General features: G+C 40.6%; 1 protein-coding gene across 2 annotated transcripts in view; it reads right to left on the bottom strand.

Moving 5' to 3' along the window:
• The window catches only part of EXOC6 (exocyst complex component 6), a 195,381-nt gene that overhangs the window by 45,171 nt on the left and 129,486 nt on the right, over positions 1–20,724 (bottom strand). For both annotated transcript variants that reach the window (XM_006147639.3, XM_014587534.2), the window contains exon 19: positions 15,368–15,509. In XM_006147639.3, the coding sequence (XP_006147701.1) occupies positions 15,368–15,509 (142 nt within the window). The remainder of the gene's footprint in view (positions 1–15,367; positions 15,510–20,724) is intronic.

Raw genomic sequence — 20,724 nt, 5'->3', positions numbered from 1 at the left:
ATGTCTCTCTTCCTAATGCAAATAAAAAGAAAACTAAAAATAATTTTAAAGATTCTCTTTCAGTGACTTTCATCCTTTAAAATTTTTAATACTGGGACCAGCAGTTGGCGTAATGGCTTTGTTGCTGAACTCCCATGTAGTCGACCGGGGGTCAAGTCCCGGGCCCGGTGACTTAAACTCACGCTGGGCGTGTGTGCATGCATGCCCAAGATCCCAAGAGGGGAATGGAGGAGAAGGGATTGCGGCGTGGCCATCTCCCCTGAAGGGGTGATTTCTCGCTTTCTGTCTCTCTTTCTGGCAAGCGCATGCACCCTTTAGCAAAGAAACCTCTCTAAAACAAAATTTTTTTAATACTATTATCATAGCTTGTTTAGTTCAAGTGAAGATAATTCCATGGCTTTAAAAGCATTTTCTTCTTCTTCTTTTTGTTTTTCTTTTAAGAAGGGGCCTCTCACTGTCATGATCCTCCTGTCCCCCACCTCCCGAGTCACTGGAACTGCAGGCACACACCACCGCACCCGGCTTTGAGGGCAGTGCTGGAAATGAGCCCAGGCTCCATGGCCTAGGCTACAGGGCGGCGACATCTTACCAGAGTGCACCAGCACAGGTTGGCCACTCCAACGGGCATTTTTAAAAACACGCATTGATCCTCATCTTCTACTAAGATGTTTTAAAATAGTTTCCAGGCTTGTAAAATAATATTCATTTATTTATTCATTTATATTCACAATAGCATGTGCATGACAGAGAAAGAGAGAGAAAATACCCTTGACAGGGTCTTATGCTGTGTTCCTCTGTCTCTGGCCCTCCAGCTCATCAGGATCTTGGGCACCCCTGCACACACCTGGAGCATTTCCAAGCCAACCTGGGAATCCAGACTTGCAGTCAGCCATGACTACCATAGACTACGGCTGGTCAGTATGTGTTAAGTGGAGACATACAATGTCTCTCTTTCACAGCCTGACTTGCTTCACTCAGCAACAAGACTTCCAGAACTGCAGCTCAGTTTGTTGCCAACTGTACCACCAGGCTGGACCTAAAATAATTTTTAAAGAAAATGCTCCTTTTTTCCAGAGAGTGGATGTACTCACCAGAGACAGAGAACGAGGACAGGGAGAAAGCACCCCCATTGGGGAGTAGTCATGCCGCAATCCCTTCTCTTCCACCTCTCCATTACACAGGGACTTGGGGTGCACACACACACACTCCAGGCACGCCAGGGTGTTTTTCAAGCCACCAGGTCTGGAACTCAAATCACACAGTTTGCCATGTGGGATCTGGTTCCCTTAAACACCAGGCCATGGCCCTAAACAAAATTATTCTAAATCTTCGCCTTTTTTTTTTTTATCTTAGTGCTTCCATTTAGTCTATTTTCTTTTTTCCTCATTATTATTATGACTATTATTTGTACATTCAATCACTATATATCATTTAGATTGTAAAGAGACTTTACCCAGCATGATATACAGCTCAGTCCAGTTGAAAATACTATCTATATCCTCATCAACAGATAATAAACCATATCTGTGTCCCACAAATATCTTACCTCTCCATGTTTTCCCCCAAATTATCTTTCCTGTGCTCTTCCCCTCCCACGCTCTCCTTCCACTTTGTCTCCAGTGTCTATAATAATTTTTCATGCTTTTATGTCCTCCAGTCTTTCAGATCTACCGTAGACTGCAGATAGTCAGTATGTGTTAAGTGGAGACATACAATGTCTCTCTTTCACAGCCTGACTTGCTTCACTCAGCAACAAATCTTCCATATTCATCCGTTTTCTATCAAATTCCAGGGACTTGTAGTTTTCATGGCTGAATAATATTCCACGGAGTACATGTGCCACACTTTTTCAATCCATTCATCTTTTTGTGAACCATTTAGATTATTTTATTGAAAAAAAAAAAAACCCTCATGATATACTTGTTTCCTTTTATTTTTTACTATAAAACTTAATGATGATAAATGATTCCAAGTTTTAAAATACTCAAAAAAAGAGGGCCAACAGGTGGCATAATGGTTAAGGCAGTGGACTCCCATATGGTTGACTGCAAGTTCCTGAAATGGTGGCCTGAAAATCATGCTGCATGCATGTGCATGTATGCCCAAAATCTTGAGAGGAGAATGGAGGAGAGAGGATTGTGGTGTAGCCATCCCACCCCCACCCCTAGAGAGGGGGTGATTTCTCACTTTTCCTCTCTCTCTCTCTATCTCTCTCCAGCAAGTACTTACTCCTTATGGCAAAAACAAACAAACAAAACCTCAAAAAAGATTATAGATGAAAGTGCATGATTTCATTGGGAAGGCCTATTATAACAACTGAGCAAAGCTTTGCTATATCTGCCTAACTGGGAAAAAGAACAGTCTGAATCACTTCAGAAGACACTGAGAACAGAATACAATGCATGCTATGTAAGCTATGATGGCAAGAAAAAGTATCTTTAGGATAGGCAAACTGTAAACTTAAATATTTTAAAACTTTATTTCTTCTATGAATGAGAGAGAGAGAGAAAGAGAAAGAAAAGCCCCCCCCCTCCCCCATAGAGTCACGGTGCCATGATCTCCTGGTTGCAGCCTGCTACAGACCATATCCACATCCACTCAGGGAGGCTACGATGTGAACCCAAAACCATCCCACAAAAGAGAATAAAGAAAGAATATCTCTGTTAATGGGGCCAGCAGGTAGGGTGGAGGTTAAGGCACTGGATCCCACATGGCCAACTTCACAGCTCGAGTCCCGGACCTGGCAGCTTGAAAATCAAGTCAGGTGCATGTGCTTGTGTGTGTGTGCCCAAAACCCAGAAAAGAGACTGGAGGAGAAGGGACTGCGATGTGGACATCCCCTGGGGGATGATTTTTCACTTTCTTGCCCTCTCCCTCTCTGGTGAACACACACACTCTATAGCAAAAACAAAAACAAAACCAAAACAAAACAAAAATACACTTTAAAAAATTATTTTATTTATTCATTCATTTATTTTAATTTGACCAGAGAGAGACAGAAAGACAGAGAAAGAGAGGGAAAGTGAGAAAGCAAGCTACCAGGTCTGGGACTCAAACCATGGTCAGCCATGTGGAAGTGTCCAGCACCACACCACCTGCTGGTCCCCAAGAACAGAAACTTTTATAATAAAATAAAAATTAAAGAAGAGTATCTATTGGCAAAAGCACAAGGTATTTGTCTATAACACTTTTTTTTAACTAGGAAAATGAGCCCTTCCTGTCTTTAACATCTATATAAGATGTACAGCATTTGGTATGGTCAGGGTGGAAGAGATAACACCACCAAGTAGTGAGGACATACAAATTTATCCTGACATGAAAATATAAAACCTGCCCTAAGTTAAATGCCAAGGGAGTAAATCCTCAGACAATGCGGTCCTAGGCAGACAGTTCCCTTTACTATTAGGTAGGAAATGTGGAAATAGGGCTAACCCCATGGCTTAGTGGTTATAGGAGCCAGATCTGTGGCTGACCATGAGATTTGAGTCCTGACAGCTTGAAAAACACACCAGGTGCCCACATGCGTGTGCGCATGGGCCCCAGATCTGACAGAATGAAAAACTGTAGAAAGGACTGTGGCATGACCATGACCCACTGGAAAGAATCTCCCCAGCCCCCCATACATGTGCCCTCTGGTTTAAAAAAGGTGAAAAGAAAATGTATTAATAAATATAATTTAGATATAGACTACATCTACACAGAGTAGGTAAATGGTCAGAGGGGAAAAGGAAGGAAGAACATCCACGGATTCTTAAGATCATAAGAGCAAAGGGACCAAAAGCTTGACATTTCTTGCTAGATCTAAAGATCGAAAACAGCTAGTCGTGAACTCAAATTCTGGCTAAGCAAAGAAAATACCCTGTGAAAACCAGATGTGTCATTAAAAGGAGTGATTAAAAGGAGTGATTAAGAGCACCATCTAGTGGTTCTTCTAGTGGTGAAGAAGAATTTACACCTGGGAATCAGGAATGTGAATTCTTAGTTCTTGGTCTTGTTTTTTGTTACATGCGGTTGGCACTAGTGGGATGCAATTAAAAATAATAATAATTAATATAAAGCAAAGTGCATACACAAATTTAGAATATCAGCATGAACCCAAGCTTGGCAAATGCTTCTCCAACTAAGAAGAAATTTATCTTGAACTCACTCTATAATAGGGTCGAAGGTTCGACACAGCTTTCAGAGGGGGTTCTATTTGCAATTCCCAAACATGCGTTCCTTAATGGCGCACTGATATTCTCCAAATACGTAGTTATAACTACTGTGATGACTATGGTCAAGTTAACCAAAAGCATTCTCTACCTTAAGTCTACTTATGTTTTCTCAAAGTACTGTATATACTTTAATAGAATTTAATAATTTATATTCGCATTTAGTAGTGAAATTAATAATTGCTACTCAACGAGGCATAAAATCCAGGCAAGAGAGTTTATGCCTGTTGAGAAAGGATCTGTCCTGTTGTATTTACCACTGTGGTCCCTCAACACCAAGCACGTAACTGACACGAAGGAATTAGCGTCTGATTCCAAAACCCCACGCTTGTCATTGTCTTAACATTTCACTGCCTCTGAATCTTAGAGATGTACCCTGGAAACTGTCAGTTCCAAATTCTAGTATTTATGCAGAAAACTGCAGTCTCTATGGTTGAATGGACAGTCCAAGTTCACTTGATCAAGTTAGAGGCAGAAACAAGGCCCCGAGTTTCTGACATGCATGCAGACCACAACGTGGACTGATTGGAAAGTATTTAAAAAAGAGACCGTTTCTACATAAGTACTTATGAACGCTGGTTCATATGATTCCACATTCCTGAACGGAGACATTTTATCAAATTTGTCTCAGTATAGGCTAAAAAGAAAACAGAAAATGATTCAAAGCAAAATAAGGAAAAGAAGAGTGAAAATGATTCCACAAAGAAACATCAAAGAACTCATGACTCTAGCTCAGAACAGATAAAGATAAAGGGTCATTTAAACACAGTCATCACGAAGATCTTTTATAAAGAGAATAATGATCAACTATGTTTACATTAGAGAAGTGATATGGTCTTGAGTGGGAAGAACAGCGATATCTATGGGCCCTAACTTTTTAATGAAGGTAGACTCTAAAAGAGACAAATGTAGATTATAGACTTCCTGATTTGTTAATCTGTTCATTTATGAAACAAATAAACATGTGTTGACCATTTACTACGAGCACAGTACTCTGCAGGGTGCTGCAATTCCAGCCTTCTGTGTGGAATTTAACGGAACTGTCATCCTATATTAGATCTCTTCTCGTTTCCCTGCCCCTCCCTCCCTCTTCATGTCCCACCTCCCCAACCATGGGATGCATTTTCTTGGTCTCTTCTAAATATGACTTTGATTCAAGCCATCTTAATGATATGTAATTGTACATTTACTCATTTATTTTTTAAAGATTTAGTTTTATTTATTATCATTATCATTTTCTAATTTTGCTATAGAGCATATGTGCTCACTAGAGAGAGACAGAGAGAGAGTAAGAAAGCAAGTCACCAGTTCTGGGACTTGAACCGCGGTCAGCCAGGTAGGAGTCCAGTGCCTCAACCATCACACCAGCTGCTGGCTCCTCATTCATTCTTTTTATGTATTCCCTCCTCCAAAATGTCTAGAATACATCCTCTTCTTTTTATCCCCATTGCCCAAGGTCAAGCTCTTTTTACTCTTTCACTTGAAAAAGTTCAACAGTCTTTTTGGGGGGAATTATTTTAATTTAATTTAATTTATTATTATTATTATTATTATTTTAAGAGAGATTTTTGCTATATGGGTGCTTGCCTGAGAGACAGAGAAAGACAGAGAGACAGAAAGCAAGAAATCACTTCTGGGGTGATGGCAACACCACAATCCCTTCACCTCTAGACTCCTTTTAGGTTTTTGGGGATGCACGCATAAGGGTCCAGTATAAGTTCAAAGCCGCCAGGTCTGGAGTTTGAACTGTAGTCAGCCATGTGGGAGTCCAGCGATGTAACCACTGTGCCATCTGCTAGTCACATTATTATTATTTTTCAATTTTACCAGAGAGAGACAGAGAGAGAGAAATTGGGAAAGCAAGTCGTCAGATCTGGAGTCCAGCGCCTTCACCACCACGCCACCTGCTGGCCCCTCAATACTCTTAACAGCCCTTCCTGCTGTTAGTTTCTCCTCCGTTTCAGTTCAGTTTCCACGTGATGCTAGAGTGAACTGGCAGTGACCTACATTTCATCATGACACAGTCCTGAGGATCTCTACTACTTACAAAATAAAGTTCCAGCATTCAGAAGTCCAACTTCCCTCAAGTCATCTTTCAATAATTTCGTCATGCATCTTACAGTCTAGCCAAGGCGGTTTGAAGAGTCCAAGTAGTCTTCTCATCACGATGCTTTCACCTATGCCATCCGCTCTGCTCAGAATGCCCTTCCCTGCTTTTGATGAACTCTTCCTATTCTTTAAGACCGAGCTCAACATTTACTTCTATTGTAATCAGTTTCCGCAATTCCACAGCACGTGAACTAAGTGCTTCCTTTCTACCCATACATTCCATAAGCAGCTGATGTTCTACCATAGTTATTTCTATGTCCAGCTCCTCCACGGCCAGACACCATCTCTGAAACCTGATCTGCCTTTGATTTCCCCACATACAACAAGCAGGTTCTCATCAGACTTTGGAGTGTGTGAATCTTCTATAAAACACTTGACTTAACATGAAATAAAGGTCCTGTTTCATAATTACAGACAGACATTTTAGTTCAAGCTAGTCTACCTCCCAGGTAGGTGTGTCACTGGTCATAAAGAACACAACGGGGAACCAGCAGTTAGCGTAATGGCTATGTCGCTGGACTCCCACATAGTCGACCACGGTTCGTGTCCCGGACCCGGTGGCTTAAAAAACTCACGCCGGGTGCGTGTGCGTGCGTGCCCAAGATCCCGAGAGGAGAATGGAGGAGAAGGGATTGCGGCGTGACCATCCCCCCTGGGGGGTGATTTCTCGCTTTCTGTCTCTATGTCTCTCTCTGTCTGGTGAGCGCACGCGCCCTACAGTGAAAATCTCTCAAAAAAAAAAAAAAAAAGAACACAAGGGAAGAGAACGCCAGCACTTGGTCTGACATTGCTCATCCATGCAGGTGGATCAATGCTAACTCTGCATCACCAGAAATTAAAGCAAGACAAAAACTAAAAAGCACAAGAATGGTGGCACATAATAGTCTATCAGCAGGACCAGCAGTTGGTGTAATGGCTATGTCGCTGACCTCCCATGTAGTCGACTGCAGTTCAAGTCCCAGACCCGGTGGCTTAAACTCACACTGGGCACATGTGTGTGCATGCCCAAGATCCTGAGAGGAGACTGGAGGAGAAGGGACTGTGGCGTGGCCATACCCCCTGGGGGTTGATTTCTCGCTTCCTAGCTCTCTGTCTCTCTGGCGAACGCACGCACCTTATAGCAAAGCCTTTCAAAAAATAATAATGATCATCATCTGCCAGCAACTGAATTATTCCAACTTTCACCTCCCCACTTCGTCTTCGTGTGCCACTTGACTCGACCTGCATATCGACATCTTGAGGTTTAGGAAATGTATGTATTATTTCCGCAAAGGAAAAAAATGGAAAAAATATTGTTTTCTGATTAAACCAAATAAAAGAAAACTTTATCAGAACAAAGGCCATTCTTGGTATTTATATTTTATGCTTACTGTTGAACTCACCTCCTATGGCTCAAAGTCTTTGACTGTGACTAGACTGAGTTGCCTAGGATCGCTGGTACTTAATGTCTCCTGTCTGAGTGCTTGAACCCTGCTACCTAACTTCCTTGAACTTTGGATCTCTTGCTAGCATGCCACGAATTAGTAGGATTTTATGTTAACCTCAAGAACCAATCACAGACTATTAATTAATGACTTCTAAGTCTTGAAGAGAAAGCGATGATTATGAGTCAATGTGGGTTTATAAAGAATCAGAGAGGTATCATTTTCTTCTCTGAAAGAGTAATTAGACTGGCAGATGAGGAAAATTCGGTGGTCATTGTTAACGCTATATGCTAGTAAAGCACCTGAGAGTTATTCATAGCTTAGAGCAAAATGCCAACCTAGAGCTAGATTCAATTAGGGGATTAGTAACTGGATAAGAAATTTTAAGATACCCACAGGATTCTGACAGTGATATGAAGGGGAAATCCATGTAATGTAGTTGTCCTCTAACTTCAGAATCAGAATCATCTGAAGAGCCTTTTCAAACACTCACTGGGCCCTACCCTCAAAGGTCATCATCAGCAGGTGGGCCAAGAATCTGAATTTCTAACAAGCCACCAGGTGATAGAATTGCTATTTGTCCTTGGATGCTGGGTGGAAGAGGTACTGGATATCCAGGATACTGATGGACTCTATCTCAGGTTATTAGTGTGCCATATCCCAGGATGCTCATGACAGGTGTTGGGTTTTTTTAGTTGTTGTTGTTGCTTTGTTTTTGTTTTTGCTATAGGGCATGTGCAGTTGCCAGAGAGATACAGAGAGAAAGAACAAGAGGGAAAGTGAGAAATCACTTCCCCTCCCCGCCAGGGATGATGGCCATCCCATAATCCCTTTTCCTCCATTGTCCTCTTGAGATTTGGGGCACATGCAATAACATTTTTTTTTACATTTTTAAAAGAATTATTTAATTTTATTTATTCGCTCATTTTTAATTTTATTTTTTTTATTTGACCAGAGAGAGACAGAAAGAGAGGGAGAAGGAAAGGGAAAAAGCAAGCCACCGGGCCCAGGACTCGAACCATGGTCGGCCATGTGGTAGTGTCAAGTGCCTTAACCACCACGTCACCTGCTGGCCCCCAACAGCATTTTTTTTAAGCCACCGGGTCCGGGACTCAAACTGCACAGTCAGCCACATGGGATCTGTTGCCATAACCACCACGCCACCAGCTGATCCCTGGTAGAAGGTGTTGTTTAACATGTGGCTAATGACCTTGTCAAATACATAGGAAGCATGATTATAAATCTATTACGATATTAGCTTTTTATATAAAAAGATCTCAACAGACTAATTATGGGACAAATCTTAAAATAAATTTTATTAAGGATAATCTTAAAATCCTAAAACAAAAACCAATCATGCAAATATAGGATAAGAAAAGCAGAGCTTAGTAATCACACAAAAAAAGAGAAGATACAGAAATTTTATAATACTGTAGCTTTGGTACCAGCAGATGGCATAGTGGTTACATCACTGGACTCCCACATAGTCGACCATGGTTCACATCCCTGACCCAGCAGCTTAAAACTCATGCCAGGTGCATGTGCATGTGTGCCAAAAATCCCAAGAGAGGAAGAATGTAGGAGAAGGGATTGTGGTGTGGCCATCTCCCTGGGGGTTGATTTCTCGCTGTGTCTCTGTTTCTCTCTGTCTCTCCAGCGAGTTCATGCATCCTACAGCAAAAATCTCTCTCTCTCTAAAAAAAAAGAATACTGTAGCAATGATGTGAAAGAAAACTCTGACCATTGAAAAATATAATTAAGAGTCTGGGCTTTACTAATAAATTATATAGCACAGAACAATGAATTGGGTAGCCCAACCACATGCTCGAGAGTCTCTACACCTGGGTGTCTCTGTATTTAACTTTGGGTATCAGACATTAAACAGAAGACAGTCAAACTACTGGGTGTCGGGAAGTCAAGACACATTTTTGCAAAGAAAAATACATCATGACTTTCCCAACAACCAAATAGCTGTTCAGCGGAGAGCTTTGTTAGCAATAAAGCTGTGCCACAGGAGAGCAGTATGAGGAACCGCTGATGTCTGGCCTTCAGAAGATTCTGAAGGTGACTAGCGCTAAGGTGGAGCCAGGTCTATTAAGAGAAGTTTAGAGAGAAAGTGGTTTTAGCTCAATGTAGAAAAATGATAGAGCAGTGTATTGTGCAAAAGTGCATTTTCTAAAGAGTAGTTAATCCCCCAAAAGGCTGGGAATGTACTTGGCAGGGTTATTTTAGAGGCGATTTCAAAGTGGAGGAATGTTGTTATTACCAGGTAGGTGGTAAAATCCAATGATCTTTCAGCTTCTAGGATTCTTCATCTAAACTGCCTATCTTTCTCTCCACATCACAACTGATTCTCATGGTACCCAGACCCTTTTATTTCACAAACCTACCATGCATTCTAGCCTTCCTTCTGCCTAGTGAAGCTCCTTTTCCTGTCTCTCTTCTCTTTTCAATGTCCCAATATGCAGGAAATTTCCATATTGTATTAAAACTGAAAATAAACCTGATATTTCTAAAAACAGTCCAGATTAATTTTTAAAAATTACATTTAAAAGGATAAAAACTTATTTCTACTCTTTTTATTTTCAGTTTTTTCTTTCTTTTTTTTTTTTTTTTTTTCCATAGAGCAAGTGCACTTACTGGAGAGAGACAGTGAGAGAGAGAAAGTGAGAGATCACCCCCAGTCGAGAGAACGGCCATGCTGCACTCCCCTCTCCTCCATTCTCCTCTTGGGATCTTGAGTACTCATGCACATGCTTCCAGTGTGTTTTTCAAGCTCCTGAGTCTGGGACTCAAACCACAAACAGTCATGTGGGAGTCCAGTGTCTTAACCACTACACCAATGGCTAGCTCCTATTTCTACTTTTGAAATTTAAATTTTCAGAGGAGGGCGAGTCAGTGGCATGGCAGTTAAGATGCCTGGATCCCAAATGGCTGACTGTACACTTCAAATCCTGGACCTGGCAGTTTAAAAACACACCAGGCATGTGTACATACACCAAAACCCTGAGAAGAGGGATGAATGGAGGAGAAAGGATTGCGACCATCCCCTGTGGGAGTGCTTTCTCTCGCTCTCTCTCTCGCTCTCTCTGGAGAGTATGTATCTTCAGGCAATGTTATTTAAGGATTATTTTATCTAGCTATCTGTTTATTTATTTATTTTAATTTGACCAGAGTAAGAGAGAGAGAGAGAGGGAAAGTGAGAAAGCCACCTCCTGGTCTGGGACTCGAACCATGTCAGTCACATGGGAGTTCAGTGCCCTTAACCACCATGTCTCCTTATTTTCCAGTTTGACCAGACAGAGAGAGAAAGAGAGGGAAGGAAAGTGAGAAAGCAAGCCACCAGGCCCAAGACTCGAACTGTGGTTGGCCATGTGGGAGTCCAGCACCTCTAACCACCACACCACCTTCTGGTCGTAGTTTGTTGTCTGTCTGTCTGTATTTATTTATTTACATTAGACCAGAAAGGAACAGAGCAAGAGAGAGAGAGGGAAAGTGACAGAGCAAGCCACCAAGAGCGGGACTTGAACCACGGTCAGCCATGTGGGAGTCCAGCACCCTTAACCACCATACCACGTGCCAGTTGTACCTTCTGGCAAATTTTTTTTTCTGGCAAATTTTTTAAAATTGTCATAGTGTGTGTGCTTGCCAGAGAGAAAGGAAAAGAAAGCACCCACAATGAGGCATAATCAAGCCATGACTCCTTCTTTAGTTTCCCCACCCTGACCAGATTTTGGCACACTGGCATATACGCCCATTGTTTTAAAAGTTCCCAGGACTGAGAGTCAAACCATGGTCAGTCATGTGGAATATGGCTCCCTTAACCACTAGGCTATAGAGCTAGCTAGCAGGAAACCTATTTTTTAAAATTCTCTTAACATATCCACTAGAGGATGCTAAGTTTAATTTTTAAATGATTTATGTGTCAATCACTGAAAGTTATGACTCGGGCCAGCTGTGGCATGGTGGTTAAGGCCACTTAATTCCACATGGTCAGCTGAGTGGTTTAAGTTCCAGATCCAACAGCTTGAAAAATACACTGAGTGTGTGAGCATGCCCAAAACCCCCAAAAGGAGAAACAGAGAAGGGACTGGCCTATCCCCACTTCCTCACCCCCGAGCATAGTTGGGCTAGCCCTTCATGGACGTGTAAGAGAACAGAGAGGTAATTTAGACCTAAGTTACCTAACCAAACAGTAATTTCTATCTTTGAGTAATATATTTTTTTTTGAGAGATTTTTGCTATAGGGCACGTGCGCTCGCCAGAAATACAGACAGAGACAGAGAAGTAGAAAGCGAGAAATCCCCCCCCAGGGGGGATGGCCACGCCGCAATCCCTTCTCCTCCATTCTCCTCTCGGGATCTTGGGCACGCACGCACACGCGCCTGGCGTGAGTTTTAATCCACCGGGTATGGGACGCGAACCGTGATCAACTACATGGGAGTCCAGAGACATAGCCATTACACTAACTGCTGGTCCCAAGATTTGCATGCTCAAAATTTTAAAAGGAAGGAGATAATGGAGAAAATGAGGTTGGGAAATAACCATTCCCCATGGATGGGGGAGTGTGCCTTCTCACTCTGTCTCTCTGTCTCTTTCCAGCATGTGTACATGTCCTCTAGCAAATTAAAAAAAAAATTAGGCTGGCCCCATGGCAGCGGTTAAGGGAGCCAGATCTCACATGACCAATCAAAGTTCAAATTCTGGGCTCTACGCCAGGTGTGTGTGTGGTGTGTGTGAGTGTGTGTGTATGCATGCCCAAATACTGACAGGATATGGAGGAGAAGGATTGCAGCATGACCATGATCACTGGGGGTGCTTTCTGCCCCTCACTTCCCTCTCTAGTGAACATGTGCCCTTTGGCAATAAGAAAAAAAAAAAGAAAGAAAAGAAAACAAACTATTTGTAGAATGAAAGTAAAAATTTCTTTCAGCTTAGAAACATTAAAAAGTTGAGGGATTTTTTTTTTGGCAAAAAAAAAAAAATTGTAGGAGGTTTCTGCCATAAGGTGCATATGCTTGCTGGAGAGAGATGGACGGACACAATGAGAGGGAAAGTGAGAAATCACCCCCCAGTGGGGATAGCCATGCCGCAATCCCATCTCCTCCACTTTCCTCCCAGGATCTTGGGTGCACACATACATGCATCCAGCATGATGTTTTTTGTTTTTGTTTTTTTGGGTTTTTTTAGAGCTTTTTTGCTACAGGGTGCATGCGCTTGCCAGAAAGATAAAGAGACAAAAGTAAGAAATCACTCCCCAGTGGGGATGGCCATGCCACAATCCTCCATTTTCTTCTTGGGATCTTGGGCATGCACACACACGTGTCTAGCGTGAGTTTAAGCCACCAAATCCAGAACTCGAACCGCAGTCGGCTACATGGGAGTCCAGAGACATAGCCATTACACAAATGCTGGTACCCCCAGCATGATTTTTAAGCTACCAGGCTCAGAACTTAAATCACGGTCAGCCATGTGGGAGTCCAGTGACATAACCACTATACCATCTCCTGGCCCCCAAATAAAAATTTTTATAAATATACCAAAGAAATATTTCATAAATGATAGTTTTATTTTGAGAAAGAGAATAGACGTTTTATAATTAGAGAAAATTAGAAATTATTTCTAGGGGGACCAGCAGTTAGCGTAATGGCTATGTTACTGGACTCCCACATAGTCGACCGTGGTTCGAGTCCTGGACCTGGTGGCTTAAACTCACACCAGGCGCATGTGCTTGCGTGCCCAAGATCCTGAGAGGAGAATGGAGGAGAAAGGATTGCGGCATGGCCATCCTCCCTAGGGGGTGATTTCTTGCTTTCTGTCTCTCCGTCTCTCTCTGTCTGTCTGGCGAGCGCACGCACCCTATAGCAAAAAACCTCTAAAAAAAAAATTATTTCTAGGAAAAGAATATGAATCCTTCTCTTTTCTAGGGAAAAAAAAAAAACTATTTTCTTTTGCTTTCTACATAAATTCTTCTCTCTGTCAGAAAATGAGTAGGGGGCCAGTAGATAACATGCCAGTTTTGTCGCTGGACTCCCACATGGCCAATCACAGTTCAGTCCTGGACCTGGTGGCTTGAAAATCACACTGGGTACACGTCCATGTGTGCCCAAGAACCTGGGAGGAGAACAAAGGAGAAGGGATTGCGGCATGATATCCACCCTGGGAGGTGATTTCTCACTTTCCTTACTGTTTCTGTCTCTGTCTAGTGAGTGCGCATGCCCTAAACTCTGGATATTTTGTGTAATAGAAAACTGACTTTGTTTAAAGAGCCTATATAATTATTTTTAAGAATCTTATTTATATTTTCCTAGCAGAACACCTTATATAGTAGATGTACAAAAACTTAAAAGTGTTGCTCCTACTTCAGCTGAAAGATGCTGACATTTCTTTTAAGATTTATTCAACTTCATTCATTTATTATTATTATTTCTTTAATTTGACCAGAGAGAGACAGAGAAAAAGAGAAAGGGAAAGTGAGAAAGCAAGCTACCGACTCAAACCATGGTCAACCTTGTGGGAGTCCAGTGCCTGAACCACCACGCCACTTGTTGGCCCCTAGCGTTTCATTTAATATCTTTCCTCAGACAATATTTTGTAATCCTTCTTGTACCCCCCTAATTGAAATTCAATGATGGTGGTGCCTGACAGAATTGTCAACTAGGCCTTTTCTTCATTTCATCAAAGTACCATTCATCGAAAGCATTGCTCCTATGGGTATGCACTCACATCCTAGACTTAGAGAGTTTTCCTTCTTTATTCATGATAGAGTGCATGCACACGCATGTGAGAGTGAATGAGAGAGACAGGGAGAGAGAGATGAGCACCGTCCACAGGGTCTGGTCACGCCGACTCCAGCCCTGCAGCCCTCCAGCCCACTGAGTCTGGGGCACTCGCATGCCTGCCTGGCACGTTTTCAGACCGAGCAGGCTGGGGGTTCTAACCATGACAGTCGCAAGGCATCGGCGTCTCTAGAACAGCACGTTACTGCTGCACCACAGGGCTGCCCGAAGGTCACAGTGTAAGGGCTGATAAAACCCACATCCAGAAGCACACATAATGGGACAATAACTGATCAGCACATCTAGTTCTGGAGCTGACTGACTGATGTTAACATGAGATTATGGAATCTGCCATCTTGTCATCTAAATAAAGTGAAAAACAATGGCAATAGTAGAAGCTTGAGAAATCCTTGGGAAAGAGAAATAAAAATTCAGGAGCTTCATTTGGAATGAAGGGTCCTCAACTGATCCTTCCAGCAAGTATCAAGTTACTTACGGGGAAGGAGAATGACAAATCTGGGATCATTTCATTCATTTGTGACAAGCAGTACAACAGTCCTATCGAGAAGGCAAGAACAACCAAAAGGAAGGAATGACAGAAAAAAAAATGATCTTTTCAATTTTCATAATCTGGTCTACAACTTCAGTGCCTCTCTCTAGCACCCCAAATGGGAAGCTGAGATACTTCTTCTGGAAGAAAGTCAGCCCTACTCCCAAGGTTGCTGGAAATTTAACTCAGTCAGGTCTCCTTCCTCCTTTTCCGAATGTCCTTCTATAAACATGTTTTCGTATCATCAAGTCCAGGCTGCTGGAGAGGCAGGGGATGACCCAGCGCGGTACTTACGCTCACACTGGATGACATCGAGGTTGAACTGCTGAACGGCTCCCATGCTTATCTGCTTTAACTCACTGTCCAGCAGCATCTGCATCAAGGACAAGGACAGATGCTGGCAGGCTGACATACAAGCCGTCTGGGCAACTTTCCCCTGTTAAAAACAACCAGACAAAACCAGATTAAGCAAACATGGGCATGTATCGTAATGATCAAAACATAATTTTCCTGGCATTTTTTGTGTTCACTATAAAGTGATTATTGGCCTGCTTCTTTAAAGGGTATACGTTTATATCATAGGAATGAAAAGTAATAGGCTTATTAGTTCATTTATCTTTCTTGGGGCATACATTTTATTAAAGCTCTAATTATATAAGGAAAACTAAAATACAAGTTAAAAACTAAGATTACTATTAGACTATGATTATTATTCCTGATCTCTTAAAATGGCTCAAGGATTTTTTAAAACATTCATTGAAAATATGACATTTATGACATAAAATAACTTACTGACAGAATATTTTATCCAAATATTTCTCATTAAGTTCACCTTTTTATAATTAAGAATAAAGGAAGTTAATAGTGTAATTCATTATTATTACTATCTAAACTGCATCTAAAATTCAAAATATACTTTGATCCACAAGACCTTGCTTCTAACAGAACATTAGCCTGCAGCATAGCTTCAATGACTGTCAATATGACTTCAAAATAATTTATTCTGCATTCGGTTATAGAAATTAAGTTTTGGGACCAGCAGTTAGCGTAATGGCTATGTTGCTGGACTCTCATGTAGTTGACCGCGGTTCAAGTCCTGGATCGGGTGGCTTAAACTTACACCAGGCGTGTGTGCGTGTGTGTCCAAGATCCTGAGAGGAGAATGGAAGAGAAGGGATTGCAGCGTGGCCACCCCCCCCGGGGGGGGGGTGATTTCTCGCTTTCTGTCTCTCTCTGTCTTTCTGGCAAGTACACACACCCTATAGCAAAAACCTCTCCAAAAAAAAAAGAAAAAGAAAGAAAAAGAAATCAAGTTTTAAAATCATCTGGTAATTTAGAAATAGATAGTTACATAAGCTACAGATCTGTGGTTTTCTTTCACCATCATCATAAAATATTTTCTACTATTATGACAGGCTTCTAAAATTACATGAACTTTCATTGATAGCTTTAATTGAACTGTTTTCTTAAAAAAAAATGACCATTTAAAATATATAGCCCCTAAATTACACGGCTGAATCCCAACACTACATCACTTTTAGTGTGAATTGTTTCTTGAAATACACTTTGCAGTTCAACTGGAAGTTGAAAACGAAGTATCATCGAGATTCTTTCGGGGCAGCTTCTTAGTGTATCTGTTCCTAGAAGGGGTACCTTTTCCCAGCCATCATGGAATTTGGTGAGGGACTGACTCCTGGGATAAATTTAATCTTCTATGAACATGGCTGGGAATAACGACTTCTGAGAGACTGCCATGTCTGCCTCACTTCTGTTAACAATTATTCACCCAGTGATGTTCGATGATTATATTTCTTCTTACTCGTCGCAAAGGCCAATAAAGCTATTAAATCATTTTAAAAAATCACCCAAATACAAGTGCTATGATATATTGATACGCAAACCTTAGGTTAAATTGTTAGAGATGTAGTAAAGACCATAAATATATTTTTGAGACATTTGTTCTTTTAATCACACATTAAAAGTCAGACTAAAAACAACTTTTATGAGTGTGTTAGCATTTAGACGCCAGGCACAGTGAAAACTGCATATCCAAAATGGAATGTCAATTTCTCAATCAAAAACTTTAGAGATAAAAGCCGATGCAAACAATATATTTGACAGATACTGATGAACTGCCAAAAAGGAATGTGACAAACAATGCAAAACCCAGCATGCTTCTGAGGTGCCCCAAACCCAAGAGGAATTAGTCTGGGAGACAGGCTGCTTCAGTCCCCAAGCAGAATAGTACCAGTATGAATGGGGGAGGGGGAGCAGGAAAAGGAGAAATAAATGGCATGTCATTTAATTACAATCTAATAGGCTTAAGAATACTTCATGGAAATGTCATTTTGACCTAATGGAACAACTAGTACGCTTTATTTAATGTCTTTCGTCAAAACAGCTCTGTGTCCAATTTATGTTACCTCTGTAACGTCCTAACTGCAAAAGCAATCAATAAACAGCAAAAGGAAACTACTACAAAGTTCATTTCATAAACACACACACTGCACAGTGTAAGTAGTACTGCTTCAAGGAAACCCTGACAATTTATCACGGGTCCAGACAGTGTAAATGACTATACAGCAATAGCACTGGGGCTGAAAACGAAGGGAGGGTGCAGATACTCACAAGTCCATAAACCTGGAGAAAACTGGAAATGAAACGACACACGTGGGACTAGCACTTCAACAATGAAATCCTAATATCAATTTCTTTTGATTATGCATACTAAACACAGGCTTATCGTTCTCAGACATAAGTTTAAAATACTTTGAGTCTCCAAATAAAATAAATTCTTCCTCGTTATAGCTCAAAAATTAAGTGAATCGTATCAAAGGCTCAGATTCTTTAAATTTTAAAAGTTATATTTTGTAAGATTAGACTTTATTTTTTAAAAGTAATTTCTAACTACAAAATGTTTACAAATATTTTTAAACTTCACCTACTCACAAAAATTTGCACACTCCAAAATGTCCCGAGTAATTTATTTCTTTTTTTAAAAGAATTATTTTATTTAACTTTCTCTTTTTTTTCTCTCTCTCTCTCTTTCCATTCCTCTCTCTCTCTTTCTTTCTTTAAATTTTACCAGAGAGGGACAGAGCGAGAGAGGGAAAGTGAGAAAGCAAGCTGCCAGGTCTGGGACTTGAACCATAGTCATTCATGTGGAGGAGTCCAGTGCCCTTAACCACCACACCACCTGCTGGCCCCTGGTACAATTTATTTGTAATGCCTTATAGTCCTTGGCACACTTCGGTGTAACTGGATGGCCGCTCTTTATGAACACTATTACTATAATTTCATTAGTGCTTTCAATAATATCATTTTCTAGAATAAAAACAATTAAGTATTTCTAATTATCTTTAAAAACTAGCCCTTTTCTAGAAATGCCCTCTGGTTTTAAACATCATAACAAACTATCAATAGTATGGTTGTCTAGAATTCGTAAAGGTTAAAGGTTTATGGAATGGGCATTCTTTACTTTTGATGAAACTATCCATTTGTAAAGCCTTCCAAAAGTTTTGGAAATGAATAAACCCTTCAGAATGTCATTACAAAAAAATAATACACGAAGTCCAAATAATTAAGTGAGGTGATGGAGAAAACAGTACATTTAACACATTTCCAGTATCTAAAAATTCCTCCACCCTCATCTGAAAAATTAATTGCAACTATTATTAACATTTTCTTTCCCATTAACAAAGTTAAACAAATAAGTAAAAATACCTGCTAAACTTTTAAAGGTAACTACTTTTTTTTTTACCCCATGCTAACATTTTGCTGAAAAACAACTTGCAAAAAGAGAAAACCCTTAGACAAACTTCTTATATTTCAAAGGAACTTGGAAAAGAGAATCTGCTGACATATTAGATCCTTTTTGCATTACCCCAAAGCTTTTCTTCTAAGAACAATTGTGGCAAAGAGACATTTGGCTCCTAGGAAACTCCCAAAGGGTCAGCCATATGCATCCTTCCATGGCACCTTCACAGTGCTGCTTTCTAGATTCATGTCTCAAAAGCAGCTTTCATCATTTACTTGTGTGTCAGTCAATATGATTTATGGACTGCATTCAACAAAGTCAGAGCATATAGAATGAGAAATATGACTACAATCTGCTAATTTGTTTTGTATTGAGCCACTTAAGAGTCAAAGACCTGATGTCAGACTGAGACCCGCAACACAATTAACCAGCCGGTGACAGATCCATCCATCCTCCCTGCCAGGCTGTGCCAATCAAAGACAGCATGAGGCGACATTCGGTGAAATCAGTAAGAAAACTCATTCTCCAAGTAACCTAGGGGAGACCCTGATTGACACTCTCTGAATTTAGCTTGTGGAACGCGGCCTCTCTTTACCCAACAGCCCCTCGCTGCAAGCTGTGAGACAAGGCTTTTAGTGCCAATCACAGGAGCAACAAACCACACACCACCAGCCCTTGGCTTAAAAAGGAACCAAGAAAATGTATCTGTTTGTATGTCAAGCCAAATTTCCAAAATAATTTACTATTATCGATTAGACTAAAGATAAGTTTCCTTTGAAATATGATAAAATAACATGGCAACGAAAATACAACAGGTTTTATTACACTATGGCTCCAAACTGTTTTGGTTTCAAAGTAACGTTTTCATAGATCTACTTTAATATAATAGTGGGGAAAATATAGAATATTTAAAACTAATTTGGCATATGGAAATTTTCAATTGAAGTTTTCGTTTCTGTCTCTCCATTCTCTGATTTCAAAGACCTAATAATAAAACAAAGGTTTGATTTCAACAATAATTATTTAAAAGCATTTCTCAGTGCTGCTTTCATCCTCTCAAGTATATTTAATAAAAATAAAGTGCACTTGAAATCATAACTATTCTTTCCATATTGGTCTACCTTTCCTTAAAGATCCCTGGAGAGTCCATTTTCCTTGGTTTATATTCCCACAAAAGGTTAACTTTGCACAATAAACTACTTTTTTACTTAAGTAAAGAGGCATATATAGACTACAAAATGTTGTGCATTGTATTACTCTTTAAATTAATAACAGGTGTGCTTTAAAAAGTGATGTAATCATTATCAGAAAAAAAATAAGGAAAACTGAAATTATATAATGATTAGTCACTCTGAACATTAAACCAGACACTGGCGTGTTAACTTATTAACTGTGATTCTGTATGGCATTTTAAAGTTATTTAAATTAAAGCAGTCAAATATTGCTATTTTTATACAAACTCCCTGCCTCGCAGTTTGCCACGTACTTTCAGTGATGATTCTGTGAGACAGTCCTTTCAGAGGCAAAAGAGGAAGACAAACACTGATGAGCCAGTCTCCTAAAGAGTTACAATTTACAGTCTTTTAATATACACAGATTGAAGTAACAAGGTCTTTCATCGAATGTGCAGTAAACAATAAAATCTGAAATAAAACACATTTAATTGAAATGCATAAAAAAGATGTGCAACTGGGAACCAGCAGTTAGCGCAATGGCTGTCGCTGGACTCCCACGTAGTCGACCGCGGTTTGTGTCCCGGACCCAGCGGCTTAGAACTCACGCAGGGCGCGTGTGCGTGCGTGCCCAAGATCCCAAGAGGAGAATGGAGGAGAAGGGATTGCGGCGTGACCATCCCCTCTGGGGGGTAATTTCTCGCTTTCTGTCTCTATGTCTC

The sequence above is a fragment of the Tupaia chinensis genome, unplaced genomic scaffold (genome assembly GCF_000334495.1).
Source record: "Tupaia chinensis unplaced genomic scaffold, TupChi_1.0 Scaffold000217_1, whole genome shotgun sequence".
NCBI lineage: Eukaryota > Metazoa > Chordata > Mammalia > Scandentia > Tupaiidae > Tupaia > Tupaia belangeri.
This window is presented reverse-complemented; position numbering and strand designations above follow the sequence as displayed.